The sequence below is a fragment of the Hylobates moloch genome, unplaced genomic scaffold (assembly GCF_009828535.3).
Source record: "Hylobates moloch isolate HMO894 unplaced genomic scaffold, HMol_V3 SCAFFOLD_1, whole genome shotgun sequence".
In the NCBI taxonomy this organism is placed as follows: Eukaryota; Metazoa; Chordata; class Mammalia; order Primates; family Hylobatidae; genus Hylobates; species Hylobates moloch.
Genome location: NW_026652276.1, coordinates 229,837,436 through 229,865,406, shown reverse-complemented (window position 1 = coordinate 229,865,406; position 27,971 = coordinate 229,837,436). Strand labels below are relative to the sequence as shown.

Genomic DNA, 27,971 nt, shown 5'->3' with positions numbered 1-27,971 from the left:
GGCACCGATTGCCAATAGCGCCCCGAGGCGTAGCTAGGTCCCACCCTCCCCGTGCCCGGCCCGCCGCCTTTGTTCTTCCCCGCTCCCTCTCTTGGCCTGTGCGTTCCCGGCAAACCGAGTGGCAGCCGCTGATTGGTGGTCGTGGCACAGCCAATCAGAAGGGGGCACCTCACGTTAGGGCTCGGAGTTTTAAACGCGCAGCCGAGGGCCGCGCGCACGATTGGGGAAGGCCTAGGGCGGTGGAGCCGACTCGGTGCGGGTGAGGCGCACGCGCTCCGCGCAGGCGTCACTCTGGGATTGGCCGGCCCGCGGCTTCCTCCGCCCCCTGCTAATCGCCGGGGCCGACTTCCCGTGGGTTTTTCCGGCTCTCACGCGTCGCTAAGGAGCGACGGGCGGTCGGCCAGTCCCCGAGGTCTCGGTGCGCTCAGCGGCCGCCGACGCGAGGAGGCCGCGCTCCGCCCTCGCTACCATGAGGCCCCGGAAAGCCTGCCTGCTCCTGCTGCTCCTGGGGCTGGCGCAGCTGCTGGCCGTGGCGGGTGCCGAGGGCCCGGACGAAGGTGAGCGGCAAGCGCGCCGCGGGTCGGGCTGTGCTTGCGGGGGCTGCAGAGCTGTGCGGGGGCCTGGGCGCTGCGACCCCGGCGGGCGGGCTTCCGCGCGGTCAGGTCCAGAACTAGCGACGGGCGCCGAGCCAAGGGTAAACTTGGCAGAGTTGAAGGGGCGGGGGCGGGGGCGGGGGCAGGATCGATTTGGGGTTCCCGGGAGAGGAAGGCGGCTGGGGTCTCTTCGGCTCCGACGCCCTGGAAGCCCCCTGTCACACGAGGCTGGTAGAGGGCTGCAGAGCGCCTTTTTTTGCAGCTGGGTCCTTCGCCCTAATTTGCAGATTTTGCTGAGGTCCAGGCTAACTCCAGGCGAACGCGCCCAGGCAGTGGGAAGGGAGAGGGAGCCACTGGAGAGAAGGGGCGAGGGCGTGAAGAACCAAGTGCGAGTTCTTTGGAACAGCAAGCATTCCTTTTCAAAGTGTGGTCTGTAGATTTGGAAATGATTAATCCAAAGATTCTGGAGAAAGGGATGGCTTGGTTTGCACCTTTGAGAAACTAGAGATACCATTCCTTCTGCATTTATTCAGCATTTACTGTGCACCAGTCCCTGTACAGGGTTCTGGGAGGAAAAGATCGTGAGTGTGGTCCCTGCCCATGAAGCGCGCACTCCAGTAGGAATAGTAACAACTATTTCATGGTTCCTGCATTTTTCTTCGAAGTGAGCTAGCTGCAAACACAAGAACTCTGAAGATTAGGAAGTACTAATGAAGAGAATGTTGTTATTGCTAGAGAATAAGGCATCCAGGTACTGGTCTTAACCTTCTTCCTCTCTGCCCTTTTAATCACTAGCTTTTTTAACCTTCTGAGTTTGTTCCAATATAAATATACTCTTTTATAATGTTAGTATGTAGGGAAATTGTGAACTTTATATTCTTTCAAACAGATTGAGTAACTTCTGTGTGGGTCGCTGATTCAAAGAGTCTTTGCCCCCAAAAAAAGGAAGTAAAAACCCACACTCGACGAGAAAACCACCTGCCGAAAGGAATCAGATAGCGGGACTGCTTACAAGTTGTGTTTTGAGACCTTTACCCAAATCATGTTTGTTTAAATAGTGTTTATTTAAATACAGATACCCAAAATACACTGAAGCAGAATGCAGGGGTGGGCCCCGGAATCTGCGTTTTAAGTCAGTTCTCCTTTGAGACATAGAATTAACTTCGGGAGGCACAATGAAGTTTGAGGACCAATGTGGGTGGGAGATGCTTTTTGGAACAGCGGAAAAGCACATAGCACTGTCTTGGTTTTGATCCAGTGATTCTGTTTTTGGGGGGATTCTTGAGAGGCCTGGGAGAGTGGCTTTAGGAGCTGTTAGGACCAGCAAGTTTATCCTTCCGGGCAGAGGTGTTTAACACAGCAGAGTCCCTGGGAAGCAGTTGCTCCTGGGGTGAACCTAGGAATCCCAGAGGTCATCATGGCCAAGGGCAGGCCTCCTGGGGCTTTTAGCTCCTTTTTTTTTTTTTTTTTCGAGATAAGGTCACGCACTGTTGCCCAGGCTTGAGTGCACTGTCGCGATAATGGCTTACTTAAGCCTGAAACTCCTGGGCTCATGGGATCCTCCTGCCTCAGCCTCCCAAGGAGCTGGGACTGTAGGTGCTTGCCAACACGCCTGGCTAATTTTTTTTTCTGGCTGTGTCGTCCAGGCTGGAGTGCAGTGGCACGATCTCAGCTCACCACAACCTCTGCTTCCCGAGGTCAAGTGATTCTCCTTCCTCCACCTCCCGAGTAGCTGGGACTACAGGCGCATGCCACCACATCCAGCTAATTTTTTGTATTTTTTAGTAGAGATGGGGTTTCACTGTGTTAACCGGGATGGTCTCGACCTCCTGACCTCGTGATCCGCCTGACTTGGCCTCCCAAAGTGCTGAGATTACATGAGTGAGCCACTGTGCCCAGCCTGGCTAATTTTTTTTTTTTTTTTTGGTAGAGATGGGGTCTCACGATATTGCCCAGGCTGGCCTCAAGCAATCCTCTGTCCTTAAACTGCCAATGTTTGGGATTACAGGCGTGAGCCACGGTGTGGGCTTACCTTGACCCTTTCTCATCCCTGAGGGCATCCGTCGGCCTTTCATTGTCAAAACCTGCCATAGGTTCACTGATAACTTGTCCAACAGATTTATTTCAAGTCTGCACTACCTCACCCCTCAAGTGTTTAAAGTCTCGAGGCTTTTTTTTCTTTTTGCTTCCGTTACATTTTAGATGTAGACAGCACAGTGGTGTCTAGGTACTCAAATGCCCTCCTTCCCCCCAACATGGTTACTAAATACACCCTAAGCTCTGATGGCTTAAGCCTCAGGTTGCAGGGTTTTCCGTGTCTCAGATTAGAAGGTGCCTGCGCTCTCCACATCCTTCCTGCTAAAATAGGAAAGGAAAATATTCTGATCCTGTTTGTTGCCTGCTTTTATGTGGTATTGGTTTGTTTAGATTTAAAAGTAAGTGGAAATTCACCTATTTTTCGTGCTAAGGAACTGTTAAACTGTCATCCTGTTTTCATTCCTGAGACATAATTATTTTTGGAGCCATAAAAATGTGGAAAATCTAAATGATTCCACCAAAAACTTTGGACGTATTGGGAAGAAAATCTAATGTGACAATACAGCATAGCAGTTAAGTGGTCAGGACCCTCCACTAAGTAGCTTTGTGATCTTTAGACAGGTGACTCAAGTTCCTGCATCTCAGTTTCTTCATCTGTTAACGTATAATGTAACGTGTAATCTCCCTTAAGGGGTGAAGTGTGTTTAAGAGCCCAGCACAGTGCCTGGCACATACAAGAAATATCAGCTATAATGGTTACCATTAGCTGATAACACAGTTCTTGTTTCTGTGTTTAATATAAAGTCTTCAGTATTGGCTGGATGGTAGAGTTTATGCAGCTGTTACAGATACTTTTCTGGGGGAGATGAGAGTGATCAGCTGAGGATGGAGAGTGAGGACATCCTAAAAGGAGCTGCATGCGTCTGGGCAGGGACCCAGTGTTGTCATCAGGTGTGCCCTGTGGGAGTGGACAGGGATTGTGGCAACCTGCTTAGGTGAGGGTCCCACATTTCAGGAGAGGCCTTAGCATGTGGACTGAGCAATGTGGAGATGAACGTGGGAATTCATTTGTCTCATGCTGAGGAAGGTTGCATCTTTTCAGAAGATGCTGAAAGGCTCTGGACGTACATATGTATATGTATGTGTATATCTATCTATCTATCTGTATATATATATATATATATATGTATATATATTTTTTGAGATGGAGTTTCACTCTTGTTGCCCAGGCTGGAGTGCAATGGCGTCATCTCTCGAGTAGCTGGGATTACAGGCATGTGTCACCACGCCCGGCCAATTTTGTATTTTTAGTAGAGGTGGGGTTTCTCCATGTTGGTCGGGCTGGTCTCGAACTCCCGACCTCAGGTGATCTGCTTGCCTCGGCCTCCCAAACTGTTGGGGTTACAGGCATGAGCCATCATGCCCGGCCTTTTATTTCTTTATTTTTTTGATGAAAGTCTTGCTCTGTCGCTAGGCTAGAGTGCAGTGGTGTGATCTCGGCTTACTGCAACCTCCACCTCCCAGGTTCAAGCAATTCCCCTGCCTCAGCCTCCCGAGTGGCTGGCATTACAGGAGTGCGCCACCATGCCTGGCTAACTTTTTTTTGTATTTTAGTAGAGACAGGGTTTCACGATGTTGGCCAGGAGGGTCTTGATCTCCTGACCTCGTGATCTGCCCGTCTCAGCCTTCCAGAGGAGCACTTGGATTAGAGGCGTGAGCCACCGCGCCCAGCCCTGGATGTATTTTCTATCCTAGAATGTCCACCTTTAAAAATGAAGCCCAGTGAAAAGTGTTGCCCCACTAAAATGTGGACTGTTTTGCTTGCAGGGATGTGTGGGTTTCTGGTAGATAGGAATCTAGAGCTAGCATCTTCCCAAATTGCAGAGCAATCAATCCTGGGCTTGTCTGTGAGCTAGGGAGGAATGGAAAGGTAGGGGCCATGAGAGTCCTTAATTACATAGGGAATGTCCTATCATTTTGTTTATTCTTTAAAAAGATAATGGGATTCTTTTTTTTTGTTTTTATTTTTATTTTTATTTTATTTTATTTTATTTTACTTTTTTGAGATGGAGTCTCGCTCTGTCACCCAGGCTGGAGTGCAGTGGGGCGCGATCTCGGCTCACTGCAAGCTCCGCCTCCCGGGTTCACGCCATTCTCCTGCCTCAGCCTCCCGAGTAGCTGGGACTACAGGCGCCTGCCACCATGCCCGGCTAATTTTTTGTATTTTTAGTAGAGACGGGGTTTCACCATGGTCTCGATCTCCTGACCTCGTGATCCGCCCGCCTCGGCCTCCCAAAGTGCTGGGATTACAAGCGTGAGCCACCGCGCCCGGCCGGGATTCTTTTTTGTTGTTGTTAGTCTCGCTTTGTCACCCAGGCTGGGGTGTAATGGCGTGATCTTGGCTCACTGCATCCTCTGCCTGCTGGGTTCAAGCAGTTCTCCTGCCTCAGCCTCCTGAGTAGCTAAGATTACAGGCATGCAGCACCACGCACAGCTAATTTTTGTGTTTTTAGTAGAGACGGGGTTTTGCTATGTTGGCCAGGCTGGTCTCAAACTCCTGACCTCAGGTGATCCACCCTCCTTGGCCTCCCAAAGTGCTGAGATTACAGGCGTGATCCACCATGTCTCGCCAAAATTCATTTTTTAAAAGGGTCAAGAAAGAAGTTGCCTCTTAGGAATGCTGTGTCCCGTGGTGACTAGTCAGCTCCCACTTAATCATGAGAGCTCTGTCACATGGTAGTGTTGAGAGCCCACTTGAGGCCGACTGTAGGTAAGAACACATCTTTGTTTGTTGTAAAATTCACCCTGTAAAGGAGTTGTCTATGTGGTCATGTTTTAGACCTCTTCACTGCAAACGTCATTTTTATGCTGTGCACCAAACCAATTAGTGAGTTTCCCTTCCTCTCCTAGCTGTGATTCCTAGCTGGAAGAGTCGATTAAGTTCCCCTGTGCATTATTTCCGACCTTCGTCCAATCTTCCTATCTGCTTGTAAGTAACTCTGACTCCTACTAGGCAGAGTAGCTAGGTAGTGAGAGTGGATATGGATGGCCCAAAAGCAGTACTTAACTCTCAGCCGGGGCCCCTGGCGGTCTCCCCCAGGGACCACCTAGGATTAAAAAAAATGTCAAAAATCTCAGTTACTTTTGCACCAACCCAATACTTGGGCTTAGTACTTAATGACATCAGAGCAATATGTGTATTTCAGCCTCACATGGTTCTTTCAAAGACACAGGTAAATAGAGTGGGCAAGATTTTCTAAATAGCACAGAGCAGAGGATCTTTTCTTTTTTCTCCGTCTTGGGGGTCTAGAATGATCTGAAAAGGAAGACCAGAAAACCTTGGGAACACTGGGTTTCCCTCTGCTCCTCGGGGAGATGTCAGCCTGGCCTCTGCCTATACTGTCAGACACATGCAGTCCCGAGACCCCAGGGGAGGTGGGCCTGCGCCCAGGCTGTCTTTCTCTGTGTTCTGCCCTCCATGAACTTCTGACAGTGCCTAGGGAGTTCCTGGTGTGGAGGGAGGGGTGGCAGGCAGGAGGCTTATCTCAGATGGATGGGTTTGCTTTTGGCATTTTAGAGTGTTTCTCCCTCCTCCTTCAGTTGGAACAGGAATGTGCAAGTCAGGAAAAGCTATGGGATGTGAGTGCGGGTGACTAGTGTGCCGGTGGGCTTTCTTGTTGGCTTTTTTGTAAAGTTTGCAGATTGGTAAATGTTGACAGTGATGAACAAAGCTGCCCTCTTCTCCCTGCCCCACACAGACCCAAGGAGTAGGCTGGAGGAGCAGAGGGCAGACACGGCCATGTGGGGTGGGTGCAGGCTGCCTCTGTGGCCAGGCAGCCATAGAGTCCACGCAGGGTTGCATCATCAGAGTTGGTGAGCCCCAGGAGTTCCGGGATCCCGGAGGCAGGTTTTCAGACCCTGACCTCACCCACAGTCCAAAACAGTAACTAGCAGCGTTCATTTACCTCCTGGGACACATCTCCAGAAAAGAATAATTGGCCCCAGAAACATTTCTGGCTTCAGCGTTAATGAAATTACCATGCTTGCTGTGCCCAGTTCTGTTCACTGGTGCGACAGTGGCCAGAGAACCTGGTTAATAAAAATGGCAATTCCATGTTCTTTGTATCTGTGGTTTGGCAAAAAAAAAATAAAATAAGTTGAACCTTGAAAATAAAATATACACGATTCCTCACATTCTAGGAAGAAAACTTAGCTTCCAAGCAAAGGTGTGATTTTTGATGCATGTTGACCCCATCAATTTCTGTATTTGTCATCCTGGAAATTCCTCAGGGGTGCCTTTATAAGTAAAATGTGATTTCCCACCCTCTTCCCTTTCACACTTGAGCCTTTTCCTCAAGGATTATAAAACCTGAAGGGCTATTTTTTATGGGTGTGAGGTAAAATGCCACCCCCTTTCAGAAATGGAATTAGTATTCCATCCTCTGCAGTGAAAAGTCAAGATTGAGTACTTGTTTCCTGTTGGTACTCTTTTGGGGCCAGGCAGATAATTTGTTGATGGGAGGTGTTACTGAGGCCCTGCCTGTGGAAAGCATACAGGGTGAGGAGGAGGAGGCACATCAGTGAGCAATAACCTAGAACACAGACAGGCTAGGGCGAGATCACGAAATGCGGTGCCCTGAAACGCAGAGTGTGGGATGTGGGTAGGGGAGCCCAAGCTACAGGAGCGAGGCCCGGGAAGACTGCAGAGGGTGGTACAAGGAAGTAGGGAGGAGGTGGCCAATGCGGAGGCTGTCTGGGCTCAGGGCAGGGTTTGCAGAGCAAGGCAGGGGGCTGCGACTCTGGAAAGGTAGTCTGTGCTGCCCTCCAACTTCTGCTGGGACATTGGGACTTTATATTCTAGAACTGTGGTTTTCAAATATTATTTAGCCATGACCTCCCTCCGAATGAAATTTTAAGTAGCAAACTTAGAAGAGAATTGCTGGCATGAGGGAGGCCTGATGTCACCAGCCAGTCATGTGGTGGGCCCCCAGGGACCACCCCGGACTTGACACGTTCTGAAGTGTATGAGTTTTAGGAAAGTTTTTTTTGTTTTTGTTTTTTTTTTTTTTTTGAGATGGAGTGTCACTCTGTCACCCAGGTTGAAATGCAGTGGCGCGATCTCTGCTCACTGTAACCTCTGCCCCCTGGGTTCAAGCGATTCTTCTGCCTCAGCCTCTCGAGTAGCTGGGACTACAGGCGCGTGCCACCATGCCCGGCTAATTTTTGTATTTTTAGTAGAGATTGGGTTTCACCATATTGGCCAGGCTGGTCTTGAACTCCTGACCTCGCGATCCGCCGACCTCAGCCTCCCAAAGTGCTGGGATTACAAGTGTGAGCCACTGCGCCCAGCCAGGAAAGTTTTAAGGAGAGTCACCACCAGCTTTGTAACCAGTCTGGGTGTTTTCCACTCAGATTCTTCTAACAGAGAAAATGCCATTGAGGATGAAGAGGAGGAGGAGGAAGATGATGATGATGAGGAAGAAGACGACTTGGAAGTTAAGGAAGAAAATGGTGTTTTGGTCCTAAGTGATGCAAACTTTGATAATTTTGTGGCTGACAAAGACACAGTGCTGCTGGAGTTTTATGCTCCATGGTAAGGACCGCGTTCTAATTCCTGCGGGTGGACAAGCGCTGTGCTCCATTAGCTCAGCCCTTCACCTGGTCATCCAGACCTTGGGGGGTGGGGTAGGAGTGTCTGGGTGCAGGAACTCGCACTCTAGCTTTAAGAACACTGGGAGCTCCCTCGTTCTACCACTGTGCTTTGAACGGCCAGTGAGCCAGCCCTCATGGAAGGCGATGTCTTCTTGTCTCAGTCCAGTGGGTTAAAGATGAATACGTCCTCTGATGGTCATAGCTGGGGGACGGGCATTTAACAAGCAGCAATGACACAGAGCCCTGTGTTGGTAACAGACATGTCCTTGTTATAGATTCTGCTCTGACCTGTCTCAGGCCACCCTGCCTTCCTTTTCCCTCGAAGGCTGGTGCTCAGGCAGCTGCCCCAAGTGCAGGCTGTTGGCCTGTGTGGTGGATTTTTTACTACACACATAGGCCCTGCAGGGGGACCAGTCAGGCATCCCCACTTCTTTTCCTGTCTTTACCCCTCCTAGTGCAGTCCGTTAGAGCTCTTGTGCCCCTCTCATCCCTTACTTCTCCTCTACTGTTTTGAATCTCATGACCCCTGCTTTGCTTTTCTGTCTCATGCCCTCTCTGTTTCACTTCTGAGACCAAATAGGATATACTCACTTTTGTCCAGTGCCTGAGGGTCAAGCATAGCACAAGTGTTTTATTTAAAACATTGAAATAGGCCAGGCGTGGTGGCTCACACCTATAATCCCAGCACTTCGGGAGGCCAAGGCGGGCAGATCACTTGAGACCAGGAGTTTGAGACCAGCCTGGCCAACATGGTGAAACCCCATCTCTACTAAAAATACAAAAATTAGGCATGGTGGTGCGTACCTGTAGTCCTGGCTACCCGGGGGGGCTGAGGCAGAATTGCTTGAACCTGGGAGGCAGAGGCTGCAACTAGCTGAAATTGTGCCACTGCACTCCAGCCTGGGCAACAGAGCAAGACTCTGAGGTTATATTATTCCTCTTTCATGAATTACCAGATTTCATACTTTTTAGTTCAAAGAGACCTTAACATTATTAAGAAATGAGGACCTCAGAGGGCTTTTTATATGGATCATGTTTGTCAATATTTACCATATTTGAAGTTAAAACTGAGAAGTTAAAAAAAATTTCTTTGAGACAGGTTTTCATTCCTTTGCCCAGGTTGGAATGCAATGGCATGATCTCTGATCACTGCAACCTCCACCTTCTGGGTTCAAGCAATTCTTGTGCCTTAGCCTCCTGAGTAGCTGGGATTACAGGCGCCTGCCACCACGCCCAGCTAATTTTTGTATTTTTAGTACAGACAGGGTTTCACTATGTTGGCCAGGCTGGTCTTGAACTCCTGGTCTCAAGTGATCTGCCCGCCTTGGCCTCCCAAAGTATTTTTTGTAAAGATGGAGTTTCGCCATATTGCCCAGGCTGGTCTCAAACTCCGGGGCTCAAGTGATCTGCCTGCCTCAGGCCCCCAGCGTGTTGAGATTATAGGCATGAGGCCGAAGACTGAGGTTTAGATATTGAAAGTATTTGCCCTAGGGCAGAGCTGGAATTTAAACCTAGACCTGTTTGACTTTGAAGCCCCTTTGGTCTTCCCCTTAATGTTTTGTTGTGTCTCTCCTCTTAACTGCAGATATTTCCAAAAGTTCCCATTTTTGTGTGTGTGTTGATGTGTTTTGTGTTGCTGTAACAGACTACCTCAGGCTCAGTAATTTATAAAGGAAAGAGATTTATTTCAGTCATGGTTCTGCGGGCCGGGAAGTACAGGAGCGTGGTGCTGGCATCTGCTCAGCTTCTGGTGAGGACCTCATGCTGCTTCCACTCCTGGCAGGAAGTGGAAGGAGAGTGGGCGTGTACAGAGATAACATGGCGAGGAGGAAGCCAAGCTTGCTTTTTTTTTTTTTTTTTGAGACGGAGTTTGGCTCTTGTCGCCTAGGCTGGGATGTAGTGGCTCAGTCTTGGCTCATGGCAACCTCCACCTCCCACCCAGTTCAAGTGACTCTCCTGCCTCAGCCTCCTGAGTAGCTGGAATTATAGGCACCCGTCACCACACCTAGCTAAATTTTTGTATTTTTCGTAGAGATGGGGTTTCACCATGTTGGCCAGGCTGGTCTCACGCCAAGCTCTTTTAAACTTTATTCCTGAAAGTGCATTTGCCTATTCATGAGGGATCCACCCTTAAGACCTAAACCCATCCCACTAGGTCCCACCTCCCAACACGGCCACACTGGGGATCAGATTTCAACATTTTGGTGTGGACAAACCACATCCAAACCATAGTGGTGTGTATTATTGTTGGATTTAAATCTCCATAGGTACAGTTAACATTTTTCGCCCTTCCTCATCTAATTGTTAGGTGTGGACATTGCAAGCAGTTTGCTCCGGAATATGAAAAAATTGCCAACATATTAAAGGATAATGATCCTCCCATTCCTGTTGCCAAGATCGATGCAACCTCAGCGTCTATGCTGGCCAGCAGGTTTGATGTGAGTGGCTACCCCACCATCAAGATCCTTAAGAAGGGGCAGGCTGTAGACTACGAGGGCTCCAGAACCCAGAAAGGTGAGCCGGTACCTGAGCTCGTGGAGGAAGAACTCCTTCCTGCAGGGAGTGGGAATTTGGTTAATAGAGGAAGAAAAGCTGAGGGTACCAGGGACTGACTTTCTCAGGAGCCTTAGCCCTCTGGAATGTTTATTTGTTCTTGGGGCATGGTGGGGGGTAGGAAGGGGAGTAGGAGGGCGGGCAGGGTGGGTTGGGGCATGGCATCTTTACATTTCAGACTTTGAAACTCAAAACATGAGCAGGAGTGTTAGGAAATGGGCCAGACATGGTGGCTCACACCTGTAACCCCAGCACTTTGGGAGGCCAAGGCAGCTGGATCACTTGAGGTCAGGAGTTCAAGACCAGCCTGATGAACATGGTGAAACCCCATCTCTACTAAAAATACAACAATTAAGCTGGGTGTAGTGGCTCATGAGTGTGTAATCCCAGCTACTTGGGAGGCTGAGGCAGGATAATCGCTTGACCCTACGAAGCGGAGGATGCGGTGAGCTGAGATTGTGCCACTTCACTCCAGCCTGGGTGACAGAGTGAGACTCTTGTTTCAATAAATAAATAAATAAATAAATAAACAGGAGTGTTAGGAAATGACATCAGAGGTCACGGGTCTGGGTGGTGGTCTAGAGCACTGGTTCTTAATGTTTAGCAAGCGTCAGTTATCTGGAGGGCTTGTTCAGATGTCTGGGCCCCAGCCCCAGAGTTTCTGATTCAGCACATTTCAGGCCAGATACAGTACAAGTCAGGCCAGATAATTTGCATTTCTTTTTTATTTATTTATTTTTTTGAGACGGAGTCTCACTCTGTCACCCAGGCTGGAGTGCAGTGGTGTGATCTCAGCTCACTGCAACCTCCACCTCCTGGGTTCAAGCGATTCTCCTGCCTCAGGCTCCTGAGTAGCTGGGACTACAGGCGCCTGCCACCACATCCAGCTAATTTTTTTTTTTGCGACGGAGTCTTGCTCTGTCGCCCAGGCTGGAGTGCAGTGGCGTAGTCTCGGCTCGCTGCAAGCTCTGCCTCCCGGGTTCACGCCATTCTCCTGCCTCAGCCTCCGAGTAGCTGGGACTACAGGCGCCCGCCACCACATCCGGCTAATTTTTTTTGTATTTTTAGTAGAGACGGGGTTTCACCGTGGTCTCGATCTCCTGACCTCGTGATCCGCCCGCCTCGGCCTCCCAAAGTGCTGGGATTACAAGCGTGAGCCACCGCGCCTGGCCCTAATTTTTTGTATTTTTAGTAGAGACAGGGTTTCACCGTGTTAGCCAGGATTGTCTCGATCTCCTGACCTCGTGATCCGCCCGCCTTGGCCTCCTAAAGTGCTGGGATTACAGGCGTGAACCACCACGCCCAGCCAATAATTTGCATTTCTTACAAGCGTGCAGGGCTCACCATTGCTGCTGGCTCAAAGCCATGTGCTGAGAACCACAGGTGCAGAGAGCCACATCCGGGGTCTCTGAGGATGTCTGAGATCTGGCCTGATGGATCCCTGCCTGGCTCACATTAGACACTACATACATTTTATTAAATGAATGAACAAATAAGTGATTTAAATTTTATTTAATTTTATTTTGATAAAATTAATTTCATTTTGATAAAATTTATTTAATTTTATTTTGTTTTTTTCTTTTTTCTTTTTTCTTTTTTAATTTTTATTTTTTATTTTTTATTATTATACTTTAGGTTTTAGGGTACATGTGCACAATGTGCAGGTTTGTTACATATGTATACATGTGCCATGTTGGTGTGCTGCACCCATTAACTCGTCATTTAGCGTTAGGTGTATCTCCTAATGCTGTCCCTCCCCCCTCCCCCCAACCCACAACAGTCCCTGGAGTGTGATGTTCCCCTTCCTGTGTCCATGAGTTCTCATTGTTCAATTCCCACCTATGAGTGAGAACATGTGGTGTTTGGTTTTTTGTCCTTGCAATAGTTTACTGAGAATGATGTTTTCCAGTTTCATCCATGTCCCTACAAAGGACATGAACTCATCCTTTTTTATGGCTGCATAGTATTCCATGGTGTATATGTGCCACATTTTCTTAATCCAGTCTATCCTTGTTGGACATTTGGGTTGGTTCCAAGTCTTTGCTATTGTGAATAGTGCCACAATAAACATACGTGTGCATGTGTCTTTATAGCAGCATGATTTATAGTCTTTTGGGTATATACCCAGTAATGGGATGGCTGGGTCAAATGGTATTTCTAGTTCGAGATCCCTAAGGAATCGCCACACTGATTTATTTCCACAATGGTTGAACTAGTTTACAGTCCCACCAACAGTGTAAAAGTGTTCCTATTTCTCCACATCCTCTCCAGCACCTGTTGTTTCCTGATTTTTGAATGATGGCCATTCTAACTGGTGTGAGATGGTATCTCACTGTGGTTTTGATTTGCATTTCTCTGATGGCCAGTGATGATGAGCATTTCTTCATGTGTTTTTTGGCTGCATAAATGTCTTCTTTTGAGAAGTGCCTATTCATGTCTTTTGCCCACTTTTTGATGGGGTTGTTTGTTTTTTTCTTGTAAATTTGTTTGAGTTCATTGTAGATTCTGGATATTAGCCCTTTGTCAGATGAGTAGGTTGCAAAAATTTTCTCCCATTCTGTAGGTTGCCTGTTCACTCTGATGGTAGTTTCTTTTGCTGTGCAGAAGCTCTTTAGTTTAATTAGATCCCATTTGTCAATTTTGGCTTTTGTTGCCATTGCTTTTGGTGTTTTAGACATGAAGTCCTTGCCCACACCTATGTCCTGAATGGTTACTGCCTAGGTTTTCTTGTAGGATTTTAATGGTTTTAGGTCTAACATTTAAGTCTTTAATCCATCTTGAATTAATTTTTGTATAAGGTGTAAGGAAGGGATCCAGTTTCAGCTTTCTACATATGGCTAGCCAGTTTTCCCAGCACCATTTATTAAATAGGGAATCCTTTCCCCATTTCTTGTTTTTATCAGGTTTGTCAAAGATCAGATAGTTGTAGATATGCAGCATCATTTCTGAGGGCTCTGTTCTGTTCCATTGATCTATGTCTCTGTTGTGGTACCAGTACCATGCTGTTTTGGTTACTGTAGCCTTGTAGTATAGTTTGAAGTCAGGTAGCGTGATGCCTCCAGCTTTGTTCTTTTGGCTTAGGATTGACTTGGCGATGCGGGCTCTTTTTTGGTTCCATATGAACTTTAAAGTTTTTTCCAATTCTGTGAAGAAAGTCATTGGTAGCTTGATGGGGATGGCATTGAATCTATAAATTACCTAAATAATTTTCATTTTGATAAAATTTATTTAATTTCATTTTCATAAAATTTATCAAATTTTATGAGGCTGCATTTTCCGTTCCCAGTGTGGAGTAGAGGAAAGAGCGTTGAACAGGCTTCCGGTCCTCATAGACATAAGATAGGCCTGTGTTCTGGATGAGCGCCTTCCCCTTGCCAGGCCTTGGCATCTCATCTGTGGAGCATGGTATCAGTTGGATCTTATCTGAGATCACATCTCTGAGATGGTGTGAGAGGCTCTCCTGTGCTCCTTTAAGCAATGGTACTCACTGTGGGGTATACAAAGAAAATGGATTCACTTCCGTTGATATTTAGTGTCACAGTTTGTTGACTAGGTAATACGTTTATAAACTTGGTAATTCAGAGAGGTAGATTAATGAATAGTCTTTGTTCCCTGAACCTGGGTGATCCAGCTCCCCTCTAAGAAGGTACTAGTAGGCTGGGCGCAGTGGTTTACGCCTGTAATCTCAGCGCTTTGGGAGGCCGAGGTTGGTGGATCATGAGGTCAGGAGATGGAGACCATCCTGGCTAACATGGTGAAACCCCGTCCCTACTAAAAATATAAAAAATTAGCTGGGTGTGGTGGCGGGTGCCTGTAGTCCCAGCTACTGAGGAGGCTGAGGCAGGAGAATGGCATGAACCCGGGAGGCAGAGGTTGCAGTGAGCCGAGATCGCGCCACTGCCCTCCAGCCTGGGCAACAGAGCCAGACTCCGTCTCAAAAAAAAAAAAAAAAAAAAAAAAAAAAAAAAAAAAAAAGGTAGTAGTGTAACAAGTTTTTTCTGTGTTGTTTGGAGATACTTTGTATACATAAAAGGTGTGTGTGTGTGTGTGTGTGTGTGTATGTGTCTGAGAGAGATTTTCTCATTTTTACAGTTATTAGTGTATGTCAAATACTATCCTGTACTTTCATGTTTTTATTTAACAGATGTGTCTTAGCCATATCAGTACATAAAGAACTTAATCTAAAACAAGTTGAAAGTTGAGTACTTCTTTATTTTAGATGGAGTCTTCCTCTGTCCCCCAGGCTGGAGTGTGCAATGGTGCAATCTTGGCTCACCGAACAGCCTCCACCTCCCAGGTTCAAGTGGGTTCTCCTGCCTCAGCCTCCCGAGTAGCTGGGGTTACTAGCATGTGCCACCACGCCCGGCTAATTTTTGTATTTTTAGTAGAGACAGGGTTTCACCATGTTGGCCAGGCTGGTCTTGAACTCCTGACCACCCATGATCCACCCACCTCGGCCTCCAAAAATTCTGGGATTACAGGCGAGCCACCACTCCTGGTCTAAAAGTTGAGTACTTCTCTTGTTGCGAAGTAAACAGGCATATGTGTTTGGAGGTCTGTGGCCAACATTTGACTGCGAGAGACTTGGCTGTTTTGCAAACTTCAGAGCAGTGTATGCTATGTTTTGATAAACAGGCCTATGTGTTAAGTGCCTCAGGACCCCTGGGTGTGGGCTGGGGGGCAGGGGACAGACACTTCATGCTGCGAATGCACAGAGGAGGTGCTTGTGCATGTTTCAGTTTGAAGACTGCAGCTTTGCAGGGGTGGCTCTAGATTTGGCTCCTTGGTAGATTCTGCAGTGGGGAAAAGAGTAACAGTTTGCAACCACTCGTTGTAAGAACTGCTTGGCACGTTTTTTGTACGAATTTATTGTTCCACTCCAGTCCTGGAATCCAATTCTGGGGAATGAGGCCACAGACGGGCATTTTTTAAAAGCCTTCTCAGGTAATGCCACTGCACCTTAAGCAATGGGAGGTACTGCTCCTTTTTCAAATTTTTCCTTTTTTTTTTTTCTTACATCTTATGACGTATGTAATATAGTAATATTAGATGTGAATGACTATATATACATTTTGTACGTGTTCAGGAGATGCCCCAAAATGCTATCCATAGGCATATGTAATCAAAACCATTGGGAGTTGGTGAGGGTTTGCGTGGAGTTAATACCATAGCCTGATGGTAAAGGAAGTCTCAATCATCAGTAAGTCTTAGGCCATTTGGAGAAGTCTGCAGGCTGTGGAAATGCGATGGACAATTGTTGGGAAACAGCAAACCTTCTGACTCTTGGCTGTGTCCCCAAAACTGCAGAGATGCAGCCAGGTTTCAGGAAATCAGACACCTTCTGTTCTTGTGGGCCCCGACGCTTGCTTTCTTCCCCCTCCCCATCTGCTTCTGGAGGGAGGTGAAGTGCCTGCCAGTTTGGGCCTTGTATGCTCAATCTTGCTTGGTTTCTTTCAGAAATTGTTGCCAAGGTCAGAGAAGTCTCCCAGCCCGACTGGACGCCTCCACCAGAAGTCACGCTTGTGTTGACCAAAGAGAACTTTGATGAAGTTGTGAATGATGCAGACATCATTCTGGTGGAGTTTTATGCCCCATGGTAAGGTGGTGTCAGCCCCTTCCCATATTCAGTACCCTGCTGGGCACTAGGTGCAGGGTGGCAGGCGCAGATGGCAGGCCCCTGTCCGTGAGGCAGGAACAGTAGAGGAGCAAGGTGGGCACGAGTTGTAGGTTAGGGTTGAGGCTCCAGGTCTTCTGGAAGAAGCGTGGACGTAAGAGAGCTGTTGGGGGAGTGGATGTGGAAGGAGCTGCCAAGTAGTCCATTCTTGGGTGGGAGAAGAGGCCCAAAGGAAAGAAGATGGCAGAAAGAGAGGTGGTCGGAGTGGGAGCAAGTACAGTGGCTGGTCTGAGCTGCCCAGCTAGGGGAACTGAGGTGGCTGCTTCATGGGGAGGGGAGGGACGCACGACCAGTTGCATGGATAAGCTGGGAGCAGTCAGAGTAGACAGAGCAGAGCGGAAGAAAGACAGCTTTCAAGGGGGAGGGGAGCCTGGCTTCAGGAGAGACCATCTGCCTTCCCAGGAGACGGCCCAGGGTACCATCTGTCTTGGTGATTTTGTGGTGGGTCAGCTGTGGTTCTGGTTCTTGAGCAGTCATGGTATGTCTGACCATCAGGCCAGTAAGAACTGCCTCAGATGGGTGTGTTCTGTAGTGAGTCTGGGAGAGTCAGTAAGCAGAGGAAGCTTTTGGGCCTAGAACCAGCAGGTGGAGGCCATGGCTGATGCACAGGCTGGGGGGCGGGTTTGGGACCAGGACACCCTTTTTCCAGGCAATGCCTGGATAAGCCCAAACCTGAGGCCACAGATTCTGCAGCAGAAACCTGGGAGTTGCTGAATGTGCAGATGAAAAGTGAAGTCAGGTGGGTGATTAGAGAAGGAAATGATCTAGGAGAGAAGGAAGGAAGCGTCTGGGACACGTGGGACACTCTCCTAACCCCCCTGCGATGCTGGAGAGACACAGACCCTTGTTTCGCTATGCATGGGTCCCTGGCCTGATGGGTGGGAGGTGTGAGAGGGAGAGTGGCAGCTGCACATCTAACTGCTGGTGGGTTGCTTTGTGGCTCGCTCAGAAGCTAGGTTGAGCCGACTGCTGCACAGTGCATGCCCAGCGAGTGTAGTGTGATTTCCCTGATCTGGGTGATGATGCCTCAGAAGATAATTATCCATTTATTCACAGTTTTTTGGTCTTTTGATGTGTTTTTGTGTGTGTGGTGGGAGGTCGTTTTTTTGTTTTGTTTTCTTAGGTTTCTTTTGAGATAAGGCCTTGCTTTGTCACCTCGGCTGGAGTACAGTAGCACCATCATAATTCATTACAGCCTTGAACTCCTGGGCTCAATTGTGCTGCCTCAGCCTCCCTAGTAGCTGGGACCACAGGTGTGTGCCACCACGCCTGGCTAATATAAAAAATATTTTTAGAGAATGAGGTCTTGCTATGTTGCCCTGGTTGGTCTTGAACTCCTGGCCTCAAGCGGCTCTCCCACCTCAGCTTCTGGAAGCACTGGGATTACAGGAGTGAGCTACTGTGCCGGCCAACAAATGGTTTTGAAGTTGCAGGATGCATCCTTTAATTCATTTGGGTGTCCTAAGGACCTTGACAGGGTGGTGTTTTATCTTAACTCAGGACTGAGCCTCCTGTGTGCCAGGCCCCAGCCGGGTATGGGATGTTGGTTCTTTTTTGGGATGGATTCTTGCTCTGTTGCCCAGGCTGGAGTGCAGTGGTGCAATCTTGACTCACTGCAACCTCCGCCTCCTGGGTTCAAGCGATAACTCCTGTCTCAGCCTCCCGAGTAGCTGGGATTACAGGCGCCCACCACCATGCCCCGCTAATTTCTGTATTTTTAGTAGAGATGGACGGGGTATTGCCATGTTGGCCAGGCTGGTCTCAAACTCCTGACCTCAGGTGATCCGCCCGCCTTGGCCTCCCAAAATGCTGGGATTACAGGAGTGAGCCACTGCGCCTGGCCAGTTCTTGTGGGCAATGGGCTGTGTGACGTAATACTGACTCCACGGGACTCTCCCTCATCTCCTCCCTGGGTGATCTGTGTCAGTGAGGGTTTGTGACGCTCTTCTGTTCTCCATGCTTCTGTTCTTGTTACCTGGACCTGCTGACCCTCTCTTCGCCCCACCTCCCGTGGGCTCCAGGGGAATTCCTCGCTGTCCCTTGGATCCTAGCTCCACTGCTACTCCTTCTCTGAAGCCATCTGTGACTTACATCCTTGCTGGCCCCCAACTCTACAACCAAGAAAGTCCTCTTCCTCAGGACAGTGTCTCTCTTGGCCTCTCCACGTTTCCCCTGTGCCACAGTTACTAATGTCCTGTCTGTGTCCTGTGCATGTGTGTACGCATGCCCTACTCCCAGTGTGTGAATGCCGTGGGATGAAGTTTAGTGTCTGTCCAGCGGTAGCGCCCTCAACAGCACCTGAGGGCCTGAGGGTCTAGGAGGCATTCGGAGGCTTACTGGGTGTGGCCGGGTTACTGGGGAGCACGGGATGTGTTTCTGCAGCTCATTTAGCTAGAAAGTGAGTCCACACTAGAATGAGCCCCTGACAAACCAGTTTTCTCTTGGCAGGTGTGGACACTGCAAGAAACTTGCCCCCGAGTATGAGAAGGCTGCCAAGGAGCTCAGCAAGCGTTCTCCTCCAATTCCCCTGGCAAAGGTTGACGCCACCGCAGAAACAGACCTGGCGAAGAGGTTCGATGTCTCTGGCTATCCCACCCTGAAAATTTTCCGCAAAGGAAGGCCTTTTGACTACAACGGCCCACGAGAAAAATACGGTATGGCCACTCCCTTCTCTCCCACTACAGTGGGGAAGGGAAACTCCCTAACAGGAAGCTGCCCTTGAAGGTGCTGGGAGCTGGCAGGCATGGGCCATGGGAGATGGGCAGTTCTGAGTGCCCCTGCTCAGGCGTGTGCCCTGCTCCCAGGAATCGTTGACTACATGATCGAGCAGTCCGGGCCTCCCTCCAAGGAGATTCTGACCCTGAAGCAGGTCCAGGAGTTCCTGAAGGACGGAGATGATGTCATCATCATCGGGGTTTTTGAGGGGGAGAGCGACCCAGCCTACCAGCAATACCAGGATGCCGGTGAGTTGTGGCCCTTTGGGCTGAACAAAATGTGCGTGCCCTGGGCCGTCTGCAGTTGTCTGGTTTTTCAGAAAGCTCTTGGGACATCCATTAGGGGGTGGTTTGATGAGCCATCTCTGGGAATAAGCTTTCCATTCTGGGGTTGGAGTTGGGGCTGGGGCTGGAGATGGGTCTCCTGTGGCCCTCCTGGCCTTGGTGCATGGGAGGGGCACAGTCAGACTGGTCCCACCCAGCTCCATGTCTGCCTTCCAGAGCCCGAGGAGGGCACCTTCAGGCCATAAGGTGCCAGACTCTGAATCAAACCAGCTTTCAGGGCCTGGCTCTTCCAGTTATTATCACTGTAACCACAGGCGGTGACTCAGTTAGCCTAGTGGTCTCTTGCCCAAGGTGGTGGTCTTTTCTGAGAGGTTATTACACTGAGATAATGTAGATGAAGTGCTTAGCAATGTGCTTGATGATGCTAAGTGCATTATAAATGCTAGTCTTGCTAGCCTGAGGAGTGAAATGACTGTGAACCCAGCTGTCAGCAATAGTGTTCTGTGGGGGTAGGGGCAGGCAGCAGTTGCCCCATCCTGAAATCCATCGTCTGCCTTGGTCTGGCTCCTGATGCCTGGGGACAGGTGTACTCAGGGTCCTTGCCATCCTCATCGATGTCTTCTGAGTGCCACCTTCTCCCCCTCCACCAAAACCAGCTTGGCTAAGTGCTAACTGATTATAATTTTTCAAATGCACAGCTTGCTACTTAGTGCTAATTCTGTGCTTTACAATAACAATTGTGCATAAGTCAAATGCAGATTAATGTATAAAACCAGTAGAGCTAACTTCCCTTCATCTGTTAATTAGGTGGCCTTGTTATTCATGCCTAACTAGTCAGGAAGAAACTTGCAGAAGGAAACCCCAGCCTACCCAGGGTTATGGGCAGCAGGGGAGTCCCTAGCCCCAAATCTGACTGCAAGTTATGTGCATTGATGTGCATGCAAATCCCCAGGGAATTTGTTAAAATGCAGGTTCCAGTGCAGTGGGTCCCAGGCGGGCCTGGCACCACATTCCTAGGAGTTAGAGTCCGTGATGTGGCTTGGGCAGGGTTAGGGCTGCAGATGGGGCAAGAGTCACTGGGCCTGCTATGTCTGCCCACTCATGAGAGAGAGGTTAGCCCCAGAGACACAAGATGTTCTACAGACAGGTTGGCGGGGCTGGAGCAGAGAGGGCGGCTGTGGGATGAAAGGGTTTATGGTCCTGGGGTAGGCAGGAGGTGAAGTTCTTGATGCAGGTCTGTCTCTGCTTGAAGCCAACTGACTACAAATCCCTGGGATACCTGGAGGCTTAGAACAGGCGCCATCTAGATAGATGTGGCCTTATTTATTTATTTTGAGACCGGGTCTCACTCTGATTGCCCAGGCTGGACTGCAGTGGTGTGATCTCGACTCACTGCAGCCTTGACCTCCCCAGGCTCAGGTGATTTTCCCACCTCAGCCTCCCAAGTAGCTGGGACTACAGGTGAATGCTACCACATCCAGCTAATTTTTGTGGAGACAAGGTTTTGCCATGTTGCCCAGCTGGTCTTGAACTCCTGGGCTCGAGTGATCCTCCTGCCTCGGCCTCCCACAGTGCTGGGATTACAGACATGAACCACAGCACCCAGCCCACGTGGCCTTATTTAGTGGATTTTAATGCTCCTGTTTTACAGAGAAGGGCCTGTGGCTCGGAAGGTTAATAACTTAACAAGCCTAAAGCTACACAGTTAGTAGGTCACAAAACTATCATTTGAATTTAAGTCCATCTGACTGAAAGCCACAGGCTTATCCAGGCTGCTCCCCCATCCCCTGCCCTCCCAAAAACATGCTTTACCATCTCAGCCACATGTGTGCTATAACCCAGTTGAGAGTCACAAACCTCTAGACCAAGAGCCCTTCAAGGGTAGGGTGACACCCAATGTTTAAATCTTAAAATTAGCCCGGGATGAGTTTGGATGCCTTGGGGAGGAGAATGGGGAGGGACTGAAGGTGTGTTTACCTGTAGGATCTAGGGTAGGGGTTGACACTGTGGCCCACACACCCATTCTGGCCATGGCCTGTCTTTGCGTGTGACATCTCATTGGAACACAGCTTTGTTCACATCCTGTCCGGCTGCTTTCACACTGCAGCAGCAGAGTTAAGCAGTTGGGACAGACCACGTGGTCCTTAGAGCCTAAACTACTCACTCTCTAGTCCTTCTCAGAAAGTTTGCCCAGCCCTGTGGTAGGGTGCCCTCAGACCGTGGGGTTTCGTCATGCATTTTCACAGATTTAAGTAAAACTATCTTCAGCCAAAGAACTTCATTTGGAGCTCCAGCCCACAAACAGGCAGCCTACCAACTCGAGAAGGGAGATTTAAACCTCCATGAAGGGTGCTGGATATGAAAACTCAAATAGGGATATAGGACTGTGTGCTGCTCATGTGGGCTCCAGAACATTCCGCCTGCCAAAGAATCCGTGCTACTTACAGACATCAGTTGACAGCAGCTCCTAGCAAATTAGCTGTTTTTCCATGAACTTTTCTGTTTTTTTTTTTTTGTTGTTGTTGTTATTTATTTTATCTTTATAGAAATGGGGTCTCACCATGTTGCCCAGGCTGGTCTTAAACTCTTGGGCTTGGCCGAGCACGGTGGCTCATGCCTGTAATCCCAGCACTTTGGGAGGTCAAGACAGGCGGATCACTTGAGGTTAGGAGTTCGAGACCAGCCTGGCCAACATGGTGAAACCCTGTTTCTACTGAAAATACATAATATAGCCAGGCATGGTGGCATATGCCTGTAGTCCCAGCTACTCGGGAGGCTGAGGCAGGAAGGAGAATTGGCTTGAACTTGGAAAACAGATTGCAGTGAGCTGAAATCACACCACTTCACTCCAGCCTGGGGGACAGAGCAAGACCCGGTCTCAAATAAATAATAAATGAACTAACTCCTGGGCTTAAGCAGTCCTCCTGCCTCAGCCTCACAAAGTGCTGAGATTACAGGCGTGAGCCACCGTGCCCGGCCAGGATTTAGACGTTATACCTTGTACCAAGTTTAAAAAAAAAAAAAACCTCCTTTCAAGCGTTTAAGTTGTAGAAATTGTCCACACAATTTTTGGTGTGACTTTTTCTTTTCTTTTTTCTTTTTCTTTTCTTTCCTTTTTTTTTTTTTTTAGACAGTCTCGCTCTGTCGCCCAGGCTAAAAGTATACAGTGGCGTGATCTCGGCTCACTACAACCTCCACCTCACCTCCCCAGTTCAAGCAGTTCTTGTGCCTCAGCGTCGCAAGTAGTTGGGACTGCAGGCTTGCATCACCACACCCGGCTAACGTTTGTATTTTTAGTAGAGACAGAGATTCACCATGTTGGCCAGGCTGGTCTCAAACTCCTAACTTCAAGTGATCCACCCACCTGGGTCTCCCAAAGCGTGTTGGAATTACAGGCGTGAGCCACCGCGCCCGGCCTACGGTGGTCGTTTTCAGAACATTTGCTTTGGCTGATGTGGGTAACGAATTAAATCTCAGACATTTAAGCAATTTTCAAAATTACATCTTATTCTGTTAACATTTCAGCTAACAACCTGAGAGAAGATTACAAATTTCACCACACTTTCAGCACAGAAATAGCAAAGTTCTTGAAAGTCTCCCAGGGGCAGTTGGTTGTAATGCAGCCTGAGAAATTCCAGTCCAAATATGAGCCCCGGAGCCACGTGATGGACGTCCAGGTAAGCGGGCCCCTCTGCCATGCCAGCCGCGGGTACCCAGCAGTCGTGAGGACTTTGCTTTGAGCCACCTCTGAGGTTTCAAACGTGGAGGTTTCGCTCTTGTCTGCAGGGTCTGGAACTCCTTTTCCAGCCCGTTCTCCCCACCCCACAGGTTTTCTGCAGGCGGCCTGTGGTCTGTGTTTGCCAGAGGGACAGGGCTGGGGCTCCCGCACACCTGGCAGATCCTGGGGCTGGGCAGAGCTCCACTTGGTTTTGCCAGAACAGTTGCTGCCACCCTTTGTCCCTCCTGGCAGGCAATCACCAGTCTCCCTCCAGCGCCTGTTCCACTGTGGGTTTGGCCTGGGCTAGCACGTGGTGCTCTGTTGAGGCCAAGTCGTGTTTGTTCAGGCCGCTTGGGCTGGGGGCTCCAGAGGGACAGCAGCCCCGTCTGTTCACCAGAGGGAGCTGTGGAGCTGTTGAGCTGTTGAGATTTTGAGATTTTGCCTTTCTTTCCATTACTGCACCCCTGCACTTCATCCTCCTAGAGTGTGACACACTCAGCCCTACAGGGGCAGTGGGAGTTCCCAGCCCAAGGGGAACCTGGGGCCAGTTCAGCCTTCTGAGTGCTTTAGAAGGGGCCCTGCACTTCGGTGAGTAGATCTTAGATTTGGAAGGATCCTAGATGTCGAGTTTGAAGCTTTTGTTTAACAGAGATTGGGCTGCAGAGAAGTGAGCACTACCCCCCACCCCGGACCCCACAGCTCCTGGTGGGAAGCAGAGCTGAGATTGGGGTGAAGGGGCCTTTCCAGGTCCTACTGGCCCATAGGGTCAGAACCCTGGCTGTTTGGGCTGTGGGTGCTCATGGGACCTGGAGGAGGGGGCCTGACAGGACAGGAATCCCGGGGGCCTGTACCAGAACATGGCAGTACCTTGGAGAGAACCACCCTGAATCTTTCTGGTCCCCAGGTCCTCTGCCTCCTTCCTCAGTCTTTAGTCCTATCGCTCCTTCTCAAGGTCTGTGTGTCCATCCCATCTGTTTCTCTGCCAACTTGAAGCTCAGGGCAGCTCTCCTCTTCCCTGGACTCACAGTGGCTGCTGTGACTCCTCCCCCCAGCTTCACTTCCTTCCATCCAGAGATAAGATCCTGGGCCCAAAGAAGGGTCCTGATGAGCTTGGGGGGCCATGGATTCCGAGAATCAGACACAGCTGTGTGTGTGAGTGCATGTTCCAGGAAAGGGGTCTGTGGCTTTCAGTAGCCGCTTCAAGATCTGTGCAGTCTTGTCTGTTGGGCACATTACTGCTGCCCCCAGTTCCTCCGGTGTTTCCCTGCTGAGCGAAGTGCACACAGCGCCGTGTCGTGGTTAAAGACTCCACAGTCTCCTGCCACCTGGGAGATATTCGGATTATCTGTGCCTTAGCATGGCCTCCCAGGCCCTCCTTGCCCACCTTTTCAGCACATCCCACCCTCCAGTGCTGTCACGCCAGATACTCGTTGTGCCTCGTGCCCTGCCTCAGTCTCTGCTGCTTCCTCCCTGAGTGCCTTCTGCTCCCTTCTCACCAGCGGGGCCCTCTTGCCCTTCAGTGCCACACAAGGACCCTTCCCTGAGTATCCCATCCCCACAGAAACCCTTGGGCTCACAGACCCACCCACCACTTGCTGGCTACGCAGCCTTGGGCAGGTGGCTGACCTTGCTGTGCCCACCCCTGGAGGGTGATGTCTCTGAGGGACTCCAGTCCTTGTGAAGTGTGAGCCCTCAGGACCTCCTGCATGAAGATCGCACAAGCTGAAGGTGGAACGTTCCACGCAGCCCAGTCCGTGATAACCCTTCCTGACTGCCAAGAGCCAGGCCTGCCTTGAGTGGTCTCTTTTTGGGGTTAGTGAGCCCACACCCCCAAGGAAAGGGCCAAGGTGTTTGCCTTTTCCCAAGAAGCCACCTACGGTTCACTGGAGGGAAAGGAGCCCCAAAAGACCGTAGGGAATGACTGGGCTGTGCTTGAGTGGGGTTGAGCCCCGGGGTGTTTTGCCTTCTGAGACTGATCCCTTCAAAGTCGCCACTCCCCCAAAGTCCCTCAAACATTGTACTCAAGAACAATGGTGGGGAGATGGTGAGCCCCCTCACCTGTTCCCTCTTTGAAGCAGGGCTCCACCCAGGACTCGGCCATCAAGGACTTCGTGCTGAAGTACGCCCTGCCCCTGGTTGGCCACCGCAAGGCGTCAAACGACGCTAAGCGCTACACCAGGCGCCCCCTGGTGGTCGTCTACTACAGTGTGGACTTCAGCTTTGATTACAGAGCTGGTGAGGGACCCCCACCACGACCTGCGGGGGTGGGGGGTGGGGGGACTCGTTCTTTCAGGCAAGGTGGAGTGTTGAGGGAGGTGTGGCTATATGTACATGGCTCACTCAAATCCCAGCCTGGGGCCCTTGCACGTTGGTGGCTCAGGTGTATTTTTTAATTGATGGCTTCCCTTTTTAGCAGGATGGGAGCTTAGATTCAGGTCCAGAACCCTCTCAGAGTTGAGATAGCTGAGACTTGGAGGAGTTCAGAGGCTGCAGAGCTGGGACTAGACCAGCCCTGGCCCCAGGCAGGCGTGGCCGTGCCACATGGGCACAGGTCGTATGGGCCTCTTGGGCTTGCAGCGGTGGCCCCCGTGACAAGTGGGGCTTTTCCAGAAATGCGTTTCCCTCCAATTGAGGTAAATCCAGGGCTTGAGCATTGTCAGAATATTAGCGACAGGACCTGAAGCCTGACCTCAGAGTCTCAGCTGGGACTTGTTCTGTGTGGCTGCCTGGCTTACGGCCCTTGGTCCCTTTCAGCGACTCAGTTTTGGCGGAGCAAAGTCCTAGAGGTGGCCAAGGACTTCCCTGAGTACACCTTTGCCATTGCGGACGAAGAGGACTATGCTGGGGAGGTGAAGGACCTGGGGCTCAGCGAGAGTGGGGAGGATGTCAATGCCGCCATCCTGGACGAGAGTGGGAAGAAGTTCGCCATGGAGCCGGAGGAGTTTGACGCCGACACCCTCCGCGAGTTTGTCACTGCCTTCAAAAAAGGTGAGCCTGTGGCTGGGGCTGGGGTCTCCCATCAGCTGCTGTGCTCCTCACACAGAATCCAGACAGGCTATGGGGCGTCTGGTGCTCTGGCCATGGGCATGACACCCCCCTAAGTCAGCCAGCAGCCCCCTCTCACCCCTGAGGGACCCTCTGACTTCTCGTCCAGAGAAATGTCGGGTGTGACCCCAAACTCCAAGGCACCAGGATTGCTTAGAAGAAGGAACATTTGCAAGTGTTACTATTTTCTTCTTGGCAGTTCTCCCAGTGTTTACTTTGAAAGCAAAAGCAAGATTTGGAGTCCATCTCAGGGCTTATCTAGCAGCACTCAGTGGCCTTAGCACATTTTCAGGGCCGATGTGCTAAAATTCCAGACTAGGGCCGGGGTGTGCAGAGGGGGCATCTGAAGATGGAGCCCAGACAGGGCAAAGTCTGGGTGCGCTGAACACCCCTTGTGGCTTCTTCAAGGAAGCCTCTCCACCCTCGGCCACCTTGCTGTGCAGCTTTAAACAGAGCCTCTCTATTGATGTTGGCTGAGCACATGGCCCCAGGCCCCCAGCGCTGGCCACATTGTGGGCAGACCGTGCTGTTCCGACGTCTGTGGGTTGTCCTGGCACTTCCCCACCATGGCTCCCGGGCCCTCAGTGCCAGTGCTCACGGGAACTCCTCTGCCTGGGCAGTGACTCTTGTGATGGCCTCCCTGACAGGACCCAATGGCCCATGAGAGCTGGGCTGGAGCCACCTGCAACCTCTCTGGCCTTTGCAGGGACAGACAGAGTAGAGAGTAGCGGCTACTACTTTCTACAGTAGTAGGCTCTTCCTGTGTGACTGGCTCCTCTGGTGGCTACACCAACCTCACTGCCTGGTCCAGAGAGAGCCCCCAGAATCTTTAGCCTTTTCAGCACTGACACCCCCTCCTGCCTTGCTTTCCTTGGCAGGAAAACTAAAGCCAGTCATCAAATCCCAGCCAGTGCCCAAGAACAACAAGGGACCTGTCAAGGTCGTGGTGGGAAAGACCTTCGACTCCATTGTGATGGACCCCAAGAAGGACGTCCTCATCGAGTTCTACGCGCCATGGTGCGGGCACTGCAAGCAGCTAGAGCCTGTGTACAACAGCCTGGCCAAGAAGTACAAGGGCCAAAAGGGCCTGGTCATCGCCAAGATGGACGCCACTGCCAACGACGTCCCTAGCGACCGCTATAAGGTGGAGGGCTTCCCCACCATCTACTTCGCCCCCAGTGGGGACAAAAAGAACCCAGTTAAATTTGAGGGTGGAGACAGAGATCTAGAGCATTTGAGCAAGTTTATAGAAGAACATGCCACAAAACTGAGCAGGACCAAGGAAGAGCTTTGAAGGCCTGAGGTCTGCGGAGGGTGGGAGGAGGCAGACGCCCTGCGTGGCCCGTGGTCGGGGCGTCCGCGCCGAGGCCGGCAACAAACGGCAGTATCTCGGATTCCATTTTTTTTTTTTTTTAATTTTTTATACTTCGGTGTTTCACCTCATGCTCTGAATACTGAATAACCATGAATGACTGAATAGTTTAGCCCAGATTTTTACAGAGGATACATCTATTTTTATCATTATTTGGGGTTTGAAAAAAATTTTTTTACACCTTCTAATTTCTTTATTTCTCAAAGCAGATGATTCTTCTGTGTGAAAATGTTTTCTTTTTTAATTTAATGTTTAAAATTCCTTTGCCAAATCATATTGATTTTGCTCTTTGCTTTTTCGTTGTCTGAGAAATTGTTGGCATAGATGT

General features: G+C 50.0%; 1 protein-coding gene across 3 annotated transcripts; it reads left to right on the top strand.

The window, feature by feature from the left end:
• Nucleotides 1-223: 223 nt before the first annotated feature.
• On the top strand, nt 224-27,917 carry PDIA4 (protein disulfide isomerase family A member 4). 3 transcript variants are annotated; one of them, XM_032762068.2, is made up of 10 exons: nt 224-557; nt 8,043-8,223; nt 10,591-10,796; nt 16,293-16,431; nt 18,958-19,163; nt 19,314-19,472; nt 23,034-23,185; nt 25,305-25,461; nt 25,981-26,214; nt 27,150-27,917. In XM_032762068.2, exons 1-10 carry the CDS (start codon nt 470-472, stop codon nt 27,563-27,565), a joined length of 1,938 nt encoding a protein of 645 aa, XP_032617959.1. In that variant the 5' UTR covers nt 224-469; the 3' UTR covers nt 27,566-27,917. The 3 variants fall into 3 exon arrangements, with proteins under 3 accessions (XP_032617959.1, XP_032617958.1, XP_032617960.1); XM_032762067.2 differs by having other exon boundaries at nt 25,302-25,461; XM_032762069.2 differs by having other exon boundaries at nt 18,944-19,080.
• The last annotated feature ends 54 nt before the right edge of the window (nt 27,918-27,971 follow it).

What these genes read in the sequence shown, in the direction of transcription:
- PDIA4 (XM_032762067.2), top strand. Translation starts at nt 470, where the DNA reads ATGAGGCCCCGGAAAGCCTGCCTGCTCCTGCTGCTCCTGGGGCTGGCG. An exon ending in CGGCCCACGAGAAAAATACG is followed by an intron (nt 19,164 to 19,313) that starts GTATGGCCACTC and finishes CCCTGCTCCCAG; the next exon opens with GAATCGTTGACTACATGATC. An exon ending in GCCACGTGATGGACGTCCAG is followed by an intron (nt 23,186 to 25,301) that starts GTAAGCGGGCCC and finishes CCCTCTTTGAAG; the next exon opens with CAGGGCTCCACCCAGGACTC.